General features: G+C 49.0%; 1 protein-coding gene across 4 annotated transcripts in view; it reads left to right on the forward strand.

Annotated features, from left to right (window-relative positions):
• Positions 1 to 15,870, forward strand: part of LOC119461188 (cytochrome P450 2J6-like) — a 51,761-nt gene extending 35,891 nt beyond the window's left edge. For 2 of the 4 annotated variants that reach the window (XM_049671937.1, XM_049671940.1), the window contains 6 exons: positions 769 to 875; positions 4,364 to 4,665; positions 5,969 to 6,081; positions 13,149 to 13,413; positions 14,469 to 14,656; positions 15,153 to 15,870. In XM_049671937.1, the coding sequence (XP_049527894.1) occupies positions 769 to 875; positions 4,364 to 4,665; positions 5,969 to 6,081; positions 13,149 to 13,413; positions 14,469 to 14,656; positions 15,153 to 15,343 (1,166 nt within the window). In that variant the 3' untranslated portion in view covers positions 15,344 to 15,870. The remainder of the gene's footprint in view (positions 1 to 768; positions 876 to 4,363; positions 4,666 to 5,968; positions 6,082 to 13,148; positions 13,414 to 14,468; positions 14,657 to 15,152) is intronic. The other 2 variants (XR_007468242.1, XM_049671939.1) reach the window with 2 other exon arrangements.
• The last annotated feature ends 2,206 nt before the right edge of the window (positions 15,871 to 18,076 follow it).

Below are 18,076 nucleotides of genomic sequence, written 5' to 3' on the forward strand. Positions count from 1 at the left end.
CTGGAAAAGAATATAATTATATTAATGAGCGTTTTAATGAATAATAAGGGCAAAAGGTCCGACGGAGAGGCGTCCCTCATTGCAGCTGCTCCACGCACTGCAGGTTGGAGAGGAAAGGAGACCGAGAAAAGCAATGAAGGGGAACGATGACGAAAGAATACAAATGAGCCAAACATCCTCTGTCAGATGCTGTGCGTGACCCAGGTGACCGCCCAGCCGGTTGCCTCCGCGACTACAGAAATAGTCCCGCTGACGCGACTCGGCCCAGTTCGAAGCGCGGGCCACCGTGTTCTTCGTCGGCAGGGACACCGGCCGTCCGGCTCATCGACGTCAGTCTAGAGTGCGCGCCCATTGGTGGAGGCTCGTGGGCATGCGCGTTTGAGGGGCAAATGCCGCTGCCTTCTAAAGGTGTACCCGACTTTGTCTTTTATAGGTATTTACAAACTACTTAAAACGTGTAGATTCACAACTATCTATAGACATGAACTGTACAAGCGCGTCATTCCAGTGTCACACCCGCCGTGGTGGCTTAGTAACTGTGGCGTTGTGTTGCTGAGAACGAGTTCGTGGGCTCGATTCGGATCAATCAATCAATCAATCAATCAACCATTTGCTTCATAAAAGCTGAGGTTGATGTACAAAAGTAATACTTGTACTTGTACAATACAACGTACACCAGCATCGTGCCATTGTGCTCGGATTGTATTTCATGCAGGACGTAATGGTGATCGAAGCACTGTGCAGCACACACCTTCGTTCCTCATGCAGGCATGACTCTGGCCAACGGGCCACCTTGGAAGGAACAGCGACGGTTCACGATGAGGACGTTCAAGACGCTGATCAGTACAACGCAGACTCTCGAGACGCATATACACGTGAGTTATATATATGTAAATGGTGACTGCGTCCCTCCGTTCACTTTTAAAGCGATAGCGTTTAGGGCCCCGTGTCGCAGAAAATCCGGCGTTGGCAACCGGCTTGTGATCGCGGGTGGTGGAGGAAATCATCCAACCACATCGACCGCACAGGCCCTCCACGTGGCGCAAGGTTTTGGTGAACAAAAATTTAATTTCTCACAGTGAAATCCGTCAGAAGAATGGTAAAGTATGACTTTACCATTCGGCGTCGGATTCGCCGTCGGATTGTTTACCAATCGGTGTCGGATTGTAATTTGAATGTACGAGAAACCTAATTCTGCTACGAGGAAGCTCGAACACAAACCCCTTTTCCGACATTTCTACCAGACCTGCTAGCGTCGGGGCAATGGCAAACAATTAATAAAATAATAAAAAAGGTGCTATGGCCTTCACATTATAATATAGGACCACTTATATTGCCCCTGGAAAAATGTCTTTCCAGCAATGCATTTCAGTTTAAAAGTGAAGCCGACTTTAAGGGGATTGGTGTAAGCTTGGTCTTTGTAACAGCACTGGCTTTCCCGCGTTCAGTGTTGCAGTGAATGAAGCCTACTTGCCGTATGCGAACGACGCGTTGCGAACGGGTCCCGATAACGCTATCGCGTTCTACTCTTAAAGGCGAAGCTTAAGCGTCCTCCATTTTTTTTTTCGTTGACATTATGTCGCTGCTGCCAAACACATTGTGCAGAAACCACCGACGAAGATCTTCAATGTAAGCGAAAAGCCGAACGCTTCTAGAGAGTTATTCGCTTCTTTAAAGTAATGATGCATATTTGTTGCAGTGAGTATACTTAGCGGGCGTTTGTCGTTTCATTGCGTAATTCTGGAGTGCTAGTATAGCTCCTCTCTTGCCGTAAAGCCCTCTCCCGCAGCTGCGATCGGGGGAGAGGGCGGCGGGAAAGAGGAGGAAAGCTACAGGGCACCTGAGCCAATCAGAGTAGAAATTTCTCTCTCTCTCTCTTTCTTACTTTTTTTTGCGCAGCTGAACAAGTGCGCACCGATTATAAACTATCGGGAACCAAACCATCTCGGCCGATAAGCTGTGTCTCAGAGGTCATGTGTTAGACCGATTCTGCGAAGGAAAGAAGCGAGCCTTCACAGAGAGTATGCTTGGAAAGACTGGCTGCTCTCTGCTAGTTTATTATTGCAATTATATGGACACTCCAGGCGCATTTCAGCCGTCGCCGTAAGGTTCTGTATAAAGTCCAAGCACGATCACATCGTCGCTGCGCGCCGTATGCTGTATATGCGAGTGAAAGCTTGCAAGGGTCAGCCGATGATCGCGCCGTCTGAAGCGCGCCGTCGGCCAGTCGCACGCGAGACACGGGTGGAGGGGACGGAGCGTGGGCGTTCTACTCCGGCTGCTGCTGCGTAGGAGCCGCCGCGCGGGCGCCGTATCTTGAAAGCGATCTTGATAGTGCGCCGAAGGCTGGTAGCTTCGTACACGCGCTGTGCTTTTGACGCTTAGTTCGCGTTGAAGCGATAGGCAGCGCGAAGGTCAATTCCCTCGCTGCTGCGCTGCTCACTGCAGCATTTTGATGGCGAGTTTCAGCGGTCATTTAGTGAGATGTGTTCATATAAACCTGTGCGCGCGTGACATCGTGCTTGTTATTTTTTTAGTAAGATAATGTTTGCAAGTTTATACGGCCGGTAAAACTAATATCCTTACTTCGTATAGCTGTCTAATAATGTCCTATCGCAATCGATCCTTCACCTTTCGGGCGAAACTGCGTCTTTTTAAAAGAGCGCAGCTTTGGGTGCCCGTTCCCGGGTTGAGCGTCGGCGTCGGTGTAACAGCGCGAACGCGCGCGTGCCACTGCTCGCGCGTTTTTCGTTGCCTTCTTCCACAGCTGGTTCCGATGCCGCTCATTATGCCAGCGTTCGCATACTGTCCCTCCCTCTGCGAACGCGCACTGGCCCACTGCCAGCCGTTGCGGTGATTTCGCTCTAAAATTCTTTGCCTTAATAAGCGTATATCGCGAAACGAGAACACGTATCGAGCTGCGCTCAAATTTCGCATTAGGGAGTATCGTAATCATTGAACATATTTTTTTCTTCCTTCATGCTGGACACTGTCCAGTTCCGCCATATTTTTGAATTTGCCATCTTATCAGCTCTGATTGGCCTGTGCAGCGCTGCTATATGGCCTTTGTTGGTTCAAAACGTCAACATGGTGGAATTTGACAGCATCCAGAATAGAAATCTGGAATCCAGTGTCGTGATTGCCGTCGCCTGCTCATAGTCCATGTCACTCCACAGTGCATTAGTCGCTGATACAACGACGAAGCAACCGCGCCACAGTCCGAGTTTTATGGTACCTGTTCAAAAAATTCGCCGACGATTACGATGCTCCATAATGCGAAATTTGAGCGCAACTCTATAAGTGTTTTCATTTCGTGATATATTGGCTGCCGCGGACAATCTGTCTCGTGCGGCACGTTGCAAACGCAGCGAAGTGTGGCGCGACTGCCTCGCTAATCGGAAGGTCGCGAGAGGCAGCGCGTGGGTGACGAGCGGTCGCAATTCACAGCAGCCACCGCAGACCGACCTCCGCTCATGCAGCGCTTTGTTTCAATACATGGTATCGGTGGACGCGCTCGCCGCATGCCTTATCGATGGCGTCGTCGTTGAACAGACGACGCACGCTACTCTGGCGCCACCTCGTAGCTATCGTCGCTGCAGAAAACGTCTTGCCGCCTCATGGAACCGCTGCACCCTCTTCCTCCGCCTTTCTTCTCGCACCCTCTTCACTATCGCCGTCTTTTATCCCCCGCTGCGCTCCGCGATCGCTCTTTCATTATTCGCTGCAGTGCTCGTTCGCTCGGTTACGTCGAGGTACGCCGACGCTAAAAGCAGGAACGGTCTCCTAAGAACTGCGTGATGAAAAACGCAGTTTACATGGCGCTTTATCTTTCTTCATGCCGCTTAACCGTTGTGAGCAATCAGTGACTATACGATACATGACGCATTAAGGTTACATAACCGCCGAAAGTAGCTACATGCATGCTCTTGTGGGCGCAGAACTTATCATAACTGAAGCGGAACTTGCATTAACGCGGGCAAAATCGCGAACGTACCGCTTCGCCATTCACGCAGGAAACACACGCCGATATCACAACCATGCCAGTGGAGAGAGGGGGAAAGAATGCATTTTTTATACGACAATTTCGGAGTTTTTGCTTTGAGATCGTCATTGCCTACCAGGTCTCGCCCATCACGTTACGGGCGTTCTGAACAAAGACCTGGAGGAGTATAAACAAGGGTGGGTTTGGGGAGTGAGCGAGTCATGCCGAGATGTTGAATGTATAGTGCAGTGTTAATTGTGTTAAGTGTGCTGGTACGGGAGTTTTCAGCTGTGGGGCACTCACACGAGGAATGAAAGTCGATCAAGTAGGTAGCTGTGGTTTACCGAACCATTACGGACGTGTAACCAAGGGCCCATGCAGGACGAACTGTCGAACTTGGTTCGTGAGCTGCAGTCTTGCAAGGGCGAACCCGTGCCCATCGTCTCGCTGTTGGCGTCCAGCACGTCCAACGTCATAACGGCGCTGGTGTACGGCCGGAGGTTCGAGTACGGCAGCCCCGAGCGCGTCAAGCTTGACGAGCTCGCCGAGGTGATCATGTCGCTGGCTAACCAGATGTCGGCTATGAACTTCTTCCCGTGGCTGCGCAGAGTGCTCTCCGTGCTTCACATAGGAGCATTCGGGAGGCTCAGGAGCGCCATGCTGCAGCGGGATCGCTTCTCAGAGTGAGTGGGTCGGCAGAGCTGGAGTGCAGGAGTACGCGAGTCTACCAGACGTTGCGACAGCAAGTTGTACGTAGCCTTTGTATTGGTTCGGGACTGGCTCATGTGTGAAGACCTTCGCGTGTCATATGTGCCTCTGAGAAGTGTAATCGAGCAAAACGTTATTTGGGATATCAAGTTACTTAGTGTTTGTTAGTGATACGTCTTGTCTGAAGTCTCCTGAGTGTCCCAGGTGCCTGCGAGATATGCAAATACGCAAATTCTATTTTCAACAGCAACTTAGTGTTTGCATTGGTTCATGCCATCTTGTTTGAAGCCACTTGTGTGTCATATGTCCTAACACGAACAAAAATAAGGGAGAAAACAAAAGGTGGGAAAAGATGCAAAGGTTGTCACAAAGAGAGAGATGAATATAAGGAAGGCAGGGATGTTAACCAGTCAAGAGTCCGGTTGGCTACTCTAGGCTGGGGGAAGGAAGAAGGGGAAGAGAAAGAAGGGAGAGAGAGAGAGAGAGGCAGAGAGAGAGAGAGAGGGTGGGGGTAATGGAGACGTGCATGGGTCGTACTAACTAGTCGAAGTCGCTCGTACAAACCAGATCGACGCTCTGAGAAAGCCCGAAAGTGTCTTCACTGCCTTCTGAGTCGATTATCGGTGGGGACGGTGTTCTAGTATAGTCAGTTCACTCAGAGGACGATTGTCTAGTTTCCTGAACGCGTTGGTCATAGATTGTCTTTCTGCTTCAAATTGAGGACAACGGCACAATAAGTGGTCAATGTTCTCCTTACATCCGCAGACATCCCATGCAGGACTGACAGCCATGCCAATCTCAAAGATTTCGGAGGAAACATCCATCATTCGCTGAGGGCACGGTAGAGGACGCCACAATATAGCGCTGCGGTAGATTTGTTCAGAGTTGAGTCAGAGTCTTCACCTAGGCGTCTGTATAGTGTCTGTAGCTTGCTAGTGCAAGGTCGTTAACATGCGCGTGAATTAAGCGCTACTTGACCGACGAAAAAGTATACATGCATGTTAACGTCACCAATGTGCATGGCGCACCTGAACTGCTATCACGAGTCCTTTTAGTTTCAGTTTTATGCGATGAACCTTTAGTTCTAGTCTGTTAAAATTTTTCTAAGCTGATAGGGTCGAATTTCAGACATTATGATGCAGTGAAATGCTATTTTTGGACCCTCCTTGTGTACTTTGTTTTCTCTCTTCCCATTGCCCCGGTGCAGGGTAGCCAAGCAGACGTTATTGTGGTGAACCTCCCTGCCTTCTGTCTTTCTTCTTCCTCCTCTCTTTACAGAGCCATAATAGGCCTTCATGAGAAAACTTATCAGGATGGCCTTGTTCGTGACTACATTGACGGTTTTCTCAGTGAGATGAGGAGACCAGAGCAAGAAAAGAAGACTTTCACGCGTGAGTGTGCCGAGTCGCTACAATTCAATGAACATGACAATTAATGCGCCATCCGTTACCTGTCCAGTGGTCCCACCTTCCCGTTTCTTTCGTCTCTACATCGTCTGCAGCGCATATTTTCAATGGCGCACGTGAACTCGTCGAACTTTCAGCCTTGGTCGGGACCTCTTTACACCGTGCACGTGTTTCAGCAACGTGGAGTAAAGATTCAGCATAGGAAGGTTAGCATGCACCTGAACGTCGCACGAATCTACAATGTAAACTGATAAGCCTTTCTTTCTTATTCTATTCCGTGAACCTACGTCCACCTTGATGATTCCTGCAGAGCTTATTCGGTTTATTAACATTTCAGCACTTTGAGAGAAGCCGGTGATGTTGGGTTCGATCACCGGAGGAAGGCGCTCCCGGTTTCCTTCGTGGCTTCGGGCTGCATTCTGACCAATTTCGCTTTTAAGGACCTTCCTCTACTTATACCCGTGTCACACGGGCACCCACAAACTCCTTTAGGATAAGGGAGCGCGAAACTTCTTAAGGAAGTTCGACCTCAAGGAAGTTGTGGCCGTGTCACACGGCCAATAACAAGTTTTCAAAAGAAGCCGCCAGAGGCGCTATCAATGGCGTTTGATGTTTGTAGAATTACAAAAATGTAACTTCTAATTACACTCGTAGCTATTATAACTAACGCTCCTTCCATAAAAATACTATTTATTATATTTGATGCGAAAAACATACACCTCGCTAAAAATCAAAGTGCGCTCGCTAAACATAGCAGTGCTGACAGCGACGCTAGCCACCCTGTGATTCTCTGTGTTTGCGGCGTGGCGAGTAGGCTCTGCACGGCTCTGCGTTGTTTTACCCGAACAATACTCAACATTTACTGCACTGTGATCTCGTGAGCTTTTCTTTTACTTTGTGCACTCTGCCGTGTCAGTCATGAGTGACGAAGCGAAAGACGACAATAGGCCTATAGCCTACAGAGCCGCTATTCTGGACATTCCGCCATTTTCTACGAGGCGTGACGTAGGCGTGACGGTTACAAAATGGCGCCGATGGCCCCGTTTTGCTTTCGTAACGTGACGCAAATCTGACGTTTCGCCTATGTAACTGTAATGTAGGCATTGCAGCTAGCGTGGTTGATAAAGCAAAACAGTTTTCCTCCCCAGTAAAAATAAAGCAGCTAGCTCAAAGCGTACGATTATTCCATCAAAATCGTTTCTCGCTTCCGTCGTCTGCATGCGTGCAGGCTGTCGTCTGCTTCATTAGCTAGGATGCGTGTCCTCGGGAAACTGAATGAGTCATCGTATATTGGCGCCCACGCGCTTGCTTTCTACCTTGAGACAACATGCGCGACCTGCCAGTGATGATCAGCGCACGCTCTAGGCCGCGCTATCGCTATCGCGTGAACCGCAAGTGACTCAGCCCGACTCGTCTGGCTGAGAAGCGGCCGAATATCATCGATATAAAGCCCCTATATTTATAAAAGTAGCGCCATCAACTTCCCTCCTCCTCCGTTCCACTATCGCGCTCAGCGCGACCAGCGCGATCGAAGCGCGATATCGACAGTGGCGCCGCCGGCGTCGGGCCTGCCGTGGCAGACGACAGCTAACGCGCTACCAGAGGAAATCCGAGGAAAACTTCGATCGCGCCCTGCGGAGACGTTTGTGAGGCGCGATTTTGCTTCGTCAGTCAGTAACTGGTATTAATAATGCCGTTTTGGAAGTAGCAACGCGACGATGCGAGACGGCGCAAATATCAACTGTGCAGCAAGCGTTTGCGCACGCCGGATGGTGAACAAAAAAAGCCTTTTGCCCTCGCCTTGTCGGATGCGGCAACTTAAGGCGCAGCAGCATGCCATCACAACGAAGTTCTTGTCCCTAACACGTTTGATCCGTTTGTGCGTACAGCACTTTCGTCGCACAGGCCCGAGAATGGCAGTCGGAGCGCGCTGGAAAGAAAAAAGTATACAAAAGCGCGACGCGAACTTCCACGTGACACGGATTGGCCAATGGGGGAGCGGAGGAGGCTGGGGCGACAGGAGGCGGCTAAGAGAGGGCGAGGAGGAAGCACCGGGGTGAGCGCGGTGGCGGCAAGATCTAAGAATGGCGCTACATTTATAAATATAGGGGCTTTACATCGATAGCGTTGCGTGCGCCACAGGTAACCGCTTGCGCAACGCAAGCGCCGGCACTGCCATCTCTTGTTCACTTCGCTGCTTACTCGCCCCGCGAGAGGAAACATCAAGACGCCGCCTTGCGTACATTTAGTTTTATAAAATCAAAATTCGCCGTTGTCATAGCCTTTGATGACGCGAAAAGACATTAATATTGATTACAATACAAACGCAGTAGCGAAAAGTGCAAAAAGTCGCAAGGAGTTTGCTAGTTTCAACAAATATTATTTCAAATAAACGTGTTTTTATTAGAAATGATGGTTCAAAACACAAATGCCAACACCACTCGAGAGCGATGCAAAAGCTATGAGCACGCGTCGTGAACAAAAAATTTTCATGGCCCCAATTGACAGGGAAAATGCGGCGATACGCATGCCTCACGACTGACAAAGCATATGGCCGCACATTACCATAATTCACGCAGCTCGTCGCACCACAAATTATGGCGGAAAATCTCTGCAATTGCGGCCCAGCGCAAGGTCACGCAACGTCAAATTGACGTTTACGAAACAGCCCTTCCTGTGACGCTGCTCACGGGATATTCTTTCAGCCAATGAACAAGCTGACATGCCAGCTATCTTGGAACGCCACCACATATTCGCGAAATTGCAGATGCATTCCACGGGCTTCTGCACGCTACCGTCCACTTTCTTTTTAAAGCGCTAAAGTCGCAATATAGGTGCCAAGGATCACAAAAAAGTATTAGTCGATAAAACTTGCAGCCCCACGTCACGTTTCGTCATTCTGACGAAAACACAAAATTGCATTTTGCAAAACTTCCGTTTCCCGGCACACATTTCAAAACACGTGACCTCTGGGCAGCCAATGAGACAGCCAAGATGGCGGATAATGGCGGCCGTGCAGCCGCCATGCGTGTCCAGAATAGAGCCTCAGAGCCGCTATTCTGGACATTCCGCCATTTTCTTCGAGGCGTGACGTAGGCGCGACGCTTACAAAATGGCGCTCATGACCCCGTTTTGCTTTCGTAACGTGACGCAAATTTGACGTTTCGCCTAAGAAACTGTAATATAGGCATTTAAACTAGGGTGGTTGATAAAGCAAAACAGTTTTCCTCCCCAGTAAAAATAAAGCAGCTAGCTCGAAGCGTACGATTATTCCATCAAAATCGTTTCTCGCTTCCGTCGTCTGCATGCGCGCAGGCTGTCGTCTGCTTCATTAGCTAGGATGCGTGTCCTCGGGAAACTGAATGAGTCATCGTAAATTGGCGCCCACGCGCTTGCTTTCTACCTTGAGACAACATACGTGACCTGCCAGTGATGATCAGCGCACGCTCTAGGCCGCGTTATCGCTATCTCGTGATCCGCAAGTGACTCAGCCAGACTCGTCTGGCTGAAAAGCGGCCGAATATCATCGATAGCGTTGCGCGCGCCACAGGTATCCGCTTGCACGACGCAAGCGCCGGCACTGCCATCTCTTGTTCACTTCGCTGCTTACTCGCACCGCGAGAGGAAACTTCAAGACGCCGCCTTGCGTACATTTATTTTTATAAATTAAAAAGTCGCCATTGTCATAGCCTTTGATTACGCGAAAAGACATTAATATTGATTACAATACAAACGCAGTGGCGAAAAGTGCAAAAAGTCGCAAGAAGTTTGCTAGTTTCAACCAATATTATTTCAAATAAACGTGTTTTTCATAAAAATGATGGTTCAAAACAAAAATGCCAACACCACCCGAGAGCGATGCAAATGCTATGAGCACGCGTTGTGAACAAAAGATTTTCATCGCCCCAAATGACAGGGAAAATGCGGCGATACGCATGCCTCTCCACTGTCATTGCACATGGCCGCTCATTACCATAATTCGCGTGGCTCGTCGCACCACAAATTATGGCGGAAGATATCTGCAATGGCGGCCGAGCGCAACGTCACGCAACGTCAAATTGACGTTTACGAAACAGCCCTTCCTGTGACGCTCTTCACAGGATATTCCTTCAGCCAATCAGCAAGCTGACATGCCGGCTATCTTGGGACGCCACCACATATTCGCGAAATTGCAGATGCATTGCACGAGCTTCTGCATGCTACCGTCCACTTTCTTTTTAAGCGCTAAAGTCGCAATAGAGGTGCCAAGGACCACAAAAAAGTATTAGTCGATAAAGTTTGCAGCTCCACGTCACGTTTCATCATTCTGACGAAAACGCAAAATTGCATTTAGCAAAACTTCCGTTTCCCGGCACAAATTTCAAAACACGTGACCTCTGGACAGCCAATGAGACAGCCAAGATGGCGGATAATGGCGGCCGTGCGGCCGCCATGCGTGTCCAGAATAGAGCCCCAGGTCGAGAGTATAGTCCAGCAGCAAGCATAAATGTTGCTGAATTGTACTTGACCGTTTATTTATTTGAACAGAACTGTTTTGAAAAACACTCGACATTATTTTTAATGCAAACCATAATTAAATTCTCAGCTTTACAACAACAAGCATGGGCACGAGAGTACTCCTTTCAGCCGCTGTGGGAGATCGGTGACCAAAAGCTCCGTTAAACTCCCTTAGTGGAAGGGCGACCGTGTGACATCGCATGCGTCTCTCTCAAGATAAAGACGACGGAGTTAAAAGGGATTTTCGGATGCCCGTCTGACAGGGGTATTAGCGGGTACGTGGAGAGATGTTATTTATTTATTTATTTATTTATTTATTTATTTATTTATTTATTTATTTATTTATTTATTTATTTATTTATTTATTTCTGAAGGTGCCCAAGAACAGGTCTAGGCCTTTGTATTGGTGCACTTGTGTCAGACAAAGAACAGGAAATAAAAACAACCAACAAAACAGAAAACCTGAAAGAACAGTTGTACATAATGCAAAAAAAAAAAAGAAAAACATCAATGACAGAAGTCAGATAACGAGCAAGTACAAGAGCTGAAAGTATCAGTATTATAAGAGAAGGTATTTTGTTGTCACAAGACGTGTCATAGCGTTAGAGGTGCAAGAGGAGTTCACGTATAAATGCTGGGATTACACAAGTTTTGGCGAGGCACGCAGCACGTTACAGCCGAGCGTAACCGCGGACATGTAGAGTGGTCATGAATTAGTCTATACAAGAATAAGTAATCACGATATTTTCGCCTTATTTGTAGGGGTGTAATATTAAACATGCGCAGTACACGCTCATAGGCATAAAATACGCGGCGTCCAGAAATTGATCATACAGGATGCGAATACAACGTCGCTGAAAACATTCAATTTGAGCCCCATTGGTCAAATTAAGACAGTTCCATACAACAGAACTAAACTCTAACTTGGTGCGGACAAAAGAAGACCGCAGTTGACATCGGTAAACTTTTTTTTCATTCTTGATATGAGAAGTAACTTTCTGTAGGATGCACTAACAATACTTGAAACATGCTGTTCGAAAGTTAGTCGGGAGTCAACCAATATTAATTCCTAAGTCCCGCGTACAACTTGCTCTCTTCAAAGGAATGTTATCAAGTGAGTATTCGCATGATAAAAGGGACATTTTGCGACTAAAGGAATTAACAAGTGTCTTAGTTGGGTTAATATGCAAAAAGTTATAAGCACACCACTCCGCGGCAGAATTCACATCTTCCTGTAATAATTCACAATCCTGCGCTGATTCTATTTCACGGTAAAGCTTAATATCGTCATCGTACGAAAGGAGACGCGAATGACGCAAACATTCTTCAAGATTATTAACAAAGATATTGAAAAATAATGGGCCTAAGATAGACCCTTGCGGTTATCAATCCTTCTGCAACCATCTTCCACATCCAGTTCTCGAAACATGCCAAGTCGACCCTTAGGTTCCTCGAGATTGCAAGGTAGTCGTTCGTGACCAAGAAACAATTGACTAGACCCCAATGAGACCCGAATAGACCGGAATCAGGCCCGAAGAGAAGATGTAAAAATCTGTGACAACACGGTTAGCTGGTGCGGGAACTTCACTGTGGCATCGCGATACCCTTCTCTCACTTTTGTGTCGCTGGCATAAAAAAAAAAAAAAAAAAAAAAAAAAAAACGTGGTCTTAAGTTTCACACTCAAAGACCGCGATATGATTATGATGCACACGGTAGTCCGGGGTTGATCACGCGAGAATTTTTAACGTGCATCTAAACCCAAATACACGAGCGTTTTTGCCTTTCGCCCCCGTTAAAATGCGGCAGCCGCGGCCTGGAATCGAGCCCGTGACCTGGTGCTTAGTAGCGCAACACGATAGCCGCTAAACCATAGCTGCGTCGCTGGCCTATATACGAAGTATGGGTGTTCCACATTGATATGCGAAGCATGATGTTCCGTATGAAATCCAAGGGTAATAATGTCGTCGGCGCGCGCAGTATGCTGTATGTGCGAGTACAAACGTGCGAGGGTGAGCTGACGATGGCGGCTGAATCTCGCTCGCGCCTGGGCGGAAGGCGGGGAGGAAGCGCGCAGTCTTCCGTCGCGCGCAAGGCACCGGGGGGGAGGGGAAGAAGGGGGGATTCTACCCCGGCGGCGGCTGCGTATGGTGCGGCCGCGCGGGCCTTATTCTGAAAGTTATCTGCGATGGGGACAGAGTCCACCGAGTGCTGATAGCTTCGTGTGCGCTGTGTTGTCGCCGCTTAGTTCGCGTTAAAACGAGAGGCAGCAGGAAGGTCAATTCGCTCGCTGTTGGCGCCACGCTTTCTCACTCCAGCATTTTGAAAGCGGGTGTGCGGGGTCATCGAGTGAGATGTGTACATGTTTGCTCATGCGCACGTGACAGCATGCTTTTTAATTTAGTTAGTAAGCGATTGTTTGCAAGTTTATACGGTCGATAAAGCTATTATCCTTACTTCGTATAGCTCTCTACTAATTTGCTATCACAATCGATGCTTCGCCTATCGCGCGAAAGTGCGACTCTCGACGACTCTCGTCGGTCACGCTTCGTTGCAGGAGACGTTCTCAGGAGCAACGCGTCGTCCTTCTTAGGAGCCGCAAGCGAGACCGTGCGCTCGGCTGTAGAATGGTTACTGGTGATGTGTGCCGCCAAGCCTGAGATGCAGAACCGCATCCGGGCCGAGGTCGACGTCGTGCTCGGTCAAAGCGGTCAAGGTTCTCGCGTCCTGTGGGAAGACCGCGGCAAGATGCCGTACACGCAGGCCTTCATCTGGGAGATGATGCGCTTCGAGCCGATCAACCCTTTCGGCCTCATGCGAAGGTGAGCTCGCAATACAAGGACGTCCCTGCTCTATGCTGTTCTTATAGCAGCAGGGTATAAACACACTTTCCCAGCCGACCTAACATAGTTTCTCTCATTTGAACTTCCTTCTCCTCTTGGCCCACTTGTGGAATGCCGACGCATGCGTTCACTCGTTTACCTTCTGGTTCTCCCTGTGCGTAATGTGTTCGAAGGACCACACGTATAGGATAACGAAGGCGCAACATTGGAGCAATCAAGCCTAGACCTGTCAACCTACCGAGCGCTGTCAAAACGGGCGTCTTGTGAGTTGAATCACAAGTATATAAGGATGTTTTTTTTGTTTTTATTTTAACAGCGAAGCTGTTTAAGCTAGCCGTAAAAAGTGTGATGTTTCATAGAAAACTAGCCACGGCGTAGCCATGGCAACCAGCGATGCCGCAGCTGCTAGAACACATGGCACAACCTACCGCCTGTGTACTGCACATGCGCCGACAGCGAGCAACGGCTATGAAAGCCGGTGCGCGGCGGCGCTCGATCAGATGCAGCCGTGGGACGTACAAAGTATGTACTCCCGAAGAAGAAGCGGCGATTCGAGAAGCGAGGCTTGCCGCTGTACGAGAGCGGCAAACAGCAACGACGAGCAGATCCAGAATACGCGGCCAGGGAAAAAAAAAATACGCGGTCAGGGAAAAAGCGAAAGCTTGCACTTGCTACAGCCAAGAAAACGCCATCAAATCGACCAGCTTCACTGCGTCTTAAGCTTTGCGCCGACGAGTGCAAGCTTTCGATTTTTTTTTTACTTCAATAAGATCAGTTGTTTGCCAGCGCTTATACACTTTTTACAACGTGTGTATATTCTTGTGTGGTGCCTTTTCCTTTTAATCTGCGCCGTATAATTGCCTTAGATGACCAGCAGCATCTGCATGAAACGCGCCTGCATGATCACTTTGCCTGATTTTGCGACGTAGCAACGGCTGCACGATGGAAAGTAAATCAGTGTCATCACGATGTGTCAGCACGGTGGAGAGTCTGAGTAATGCTGAACAGACATAAACGGCGCTCTGTCACCGCAGTGCCAGCGAGGACACGAAAATAGGCAGCTACGTCATTCCACGAGGCAGCGTCGTGGTCCCTTCGCTGAGGTCCATTTTCTACGACGACTCCTTCTGGGAAGACCCGGAAGTTTTCCGGCCCGAGCGCTTCTTGGTCGACGGAGGCACCCGAGCCAGCAAACCAGAGAGGCTGATCCCCTTCTCATATGGTAAGAGAGTGGCGACGTCTTCTTTCGTATATTTAGTTTACTCTCGCAGGGTCTGTGTACGACAGTGCTGAGATGCTACAGGTCAAAACAAGACAATGGAGACAGTGGTAGTGGTCGACAGCGGGTGAATTCGTTGCTTTATTCCAATGGTGGCAAAGGAGGGAGTGAAGGGAAATTCTTGCTGACCTACTGTCTGGTATTACGGTTCAACGGCAGCCAGCAGAGAGAAATGAGGAAATAGGAGTAAAAGAAAGAGAATGCTTATAGGTTCGACGAGGGTGCGTGTCTTCGTGGCACACGTTTCAGTGTCATCGTGTTCTGTAGTATCTTCGTGGCACACTGAGACACATGTTTCGGCGAGTGCGTCTCTTATGCTAAAGCTCTATTATCAGGCGCGTCGTATAATTTGATGCAAGACTAGAATGTAACAGCACATATTTGTGCCCTGGAAGCCAGAGAAGCAAAACATTTCTGCCGAAATGTCGTCTGCTTACAGGCAAGCGTTCGTGCCCCGGGGAGTTGGTCGCCAACATGGAGACGTTCATCTTTCTTACCACCATCCTGCAGCACTTCATCATTGAGGCGCCTCCCAGTGGTCCGGCAGTCGCCTTCGACGAGGTGTTAACGATCTCGCTTAGGCCCCGATTGCAGGAATTGATCTTCCGCGTGCGAGAAGTGCGTGGTTGAAAAACACTGAGAGTACTTGAATCATAGCCATTCCCGAAACATAGCTTCAAACTCCCGCGCATGCTCGGCTACCTCTCTGTGAGGGTTTAATAGACTGACGCGCCGCAGGTGATCGACAAGATGCAGATCTTCGTATCCCACATGGCTTCCGAGAGCGGTGACGTCTCCGATCTCTGAAGCCCCGTCACCCATAACTTACTAAAAAGTACTTGAAACGCCTAATATTACTCGGAAGTTGACTTTAAATAGCCAATATGTCAGAAATGTTACGCCACCAGCTTACAAATGGAGATTGCCCATTTGTTTTGATGAAAGTCCTGTGTGAACACTGCTTGTCTCTGAGAGTATAGGGACAGCCTTTTTTACAGTGCATAGCTAATTTGGCCAGGGATTCACGGAAGTTTTGTGAAGACTGTTCGTTTTCATCTCGTCATGTAGCCACACCCACATTATCCACACATTCACCATGTGGAGAAGAAAGGATTATGCATGTCCAACCCACATGTTCGAGTCTGAGAAGCGAAGCTTTCGTAATGTGGTTGAATAAATTCCATGCAACTGATTGCGTTCTACATAGCGATTACCTGCACAGCGACTGCCATAGCGATTACCTGCCCGCCAGTAAGGACGGCGAGACTCGGAGACCCCACCACATGACCCACGTGACCGCGCATTACATGCTGTCTCCAAGACTGGCCCCCTTCGGTGTCGCCTCACCGACTCGAGCGGGCCAATCCTGGAGATTGTGCTACAATAAACTGCACTTCACTCAGCAATGCGCTAAACGCTAAACTCTAGGAAAGTAGCACAGAAAGGCCTGCGCTTTATGAAAAAAAAAAGTAAATTGGGCTCTTGATTACGCATATTTGTTGCAATGATGATATATTCAGGTGTCATTTGTATTATCACAGTAATTTCGTAGAAAACAAGACCAGCAGCCAGGACAACTGTCAGGGAAGACGGTAGCGCTGTCCTGCGTGCGAGCTGTTCGGCAGGACCGCAGCACCCAGCAACGGCCAGGAAAGTTCGCAAAAGAACGCTTCGCTTTAAAACGACTCTAGTTCCATAGCCTCTGTGGGAACTACCGCGGTGATGTGCGACATCGAGGCTGGTGCTAGAATAGAGGACGACGACGAACGCGTGCGCATGCCATGGCCGGACGCTGCTCCTCAGATCCAGCATCGTCAACAACTACGGAGCTAGCAGCGATTAATGTTGCACTGAAATACGTGCAACAGGAGTTAACAGCATACGGACTCCCGCGCTGCCCTTAGCAGATTACAACGCAGTCAAGATGATCGTCCAGTTGTGCGCAGCATTACTGACTCTGCAAACAAAAATTTCATCACGCGGGGTGTCTCTCGTTGCCCAATGGATACCTTCACAAGGGATCGCCGGAAATGAAGAGGCCGATCAGCTGGCTTCAACTTGCGCTCATAACGACTGTGCCTGCCCTAAAATTTTGCGCAAACTTGATGACGCTCGTCTGCTGATTCGTCGCCACCTACTCAAGCAGCATCCAGACGAGCGCGTCGCAAACAGAACGTTCCCGCCCCGTGTACGCGGTCGAGGCTTGCCTAGTCGCGCTTGAGCGCAGCTACTCAAGACTCAAGCCAAGGGTTGGCTATGCGAACGTGTGCGCCCGTTTCTACAGAGAAGGACGTGTGGCCAGTCCATCGTGTACGTCTTGCGGTTGCTGCGAGACACTTAAGCACCTGATATCGGAGTGTCCCGCTTTCAGTGCGCAGGGCATGTCGCTAGTGAGGGACTATCATCTTCTTGGTCTGCGGTGCACGACACTCGACGGACGTTTGTACCCTATAGACCGTTTTTTCATGGGCGTCCCGCTTTCAGTGCGCAGGGCATGTCGCTAGTGAGGGACTATCATCTTCTTGGTCTGCGGTGCACGACACTCGACGGACGTTTGTACCCTATAGACCGTTTTTTCATGGGCGCCGCCATTGCGTAGGCAGTGGCGCCATCTATGGGCAGTTGGCATGCTGGCTTGGGCGAACGCCCGTGTTGTATGCTGTGGTATACGCTCGGCGGCAGTTTCTGGTGGATTTTTTTGCACTCGCGCGGTCTATTTAGCATGAAATAGTGTCTTCTATGTGGGGAATGGTCCTGTGAGGCATAGTGAAGGAATTTAAGTCTGAAGTAATTAAGCGGCTGGAGTAACTGCTGGTGTTAGGGTGGACGGAGCACCCAGCGCGAGGTGCACGCGTTTGTTTGAGCTTACAATCAGCCTCGGATATCAGTTAGGTATTTATGAAAATTCGTTTCACGAATGTTACCTTTCTGCAGCATTCTCAGCACTGTAATTCTAAGCTCTGGTTTAGCTGCAACGAGTAGTTACGAAACATTTGACGATCCTAACAGCGTGAGTACCGTTCTGCTTGAGTCGTGCTGTTTACTTTGACAAGCGTTCAAGTTATGTGTAGATACACTGGGCGACTGCCTTGTTTGCTGGGCAAGGTTTCCGCCTACAAATAAAATAGTTTGGTTAATAATAACCGCATACCGAACAGTGTGAATCAAACTTTTCGAGTGGTCGAACGACCAGCTGCGGACTGTGCGAGTGCCCGAGGCAGTACTAAATGCTGTGTTATAGATCTGTTTGTTCTATATAGCGCATGGGCCAAGTGGTCCAAATATGCGGCACGACCATGCGGAGTCTTATTGCGTCGTTATCCCGTGTTCTGTTTTATTTTGCCGCAAAAGAAGGACATATAC

This window comes from Dermacentor silvarum, chromosome 8, assembly GCF_013339745.2.
Source record: "Dermacentor silvarum isolate Dsil-2018 chromosome 8, BIME_Dsil_1.4, whole genome shotgun sequence".
NCBI classification, from domain to species: domain Eukaryota; kingdom Metazoa; phylum Arthropoda; class Arachnida; order Ixodida; family Ixodidae; genus Dermacentor; species Dermacentor silvarum.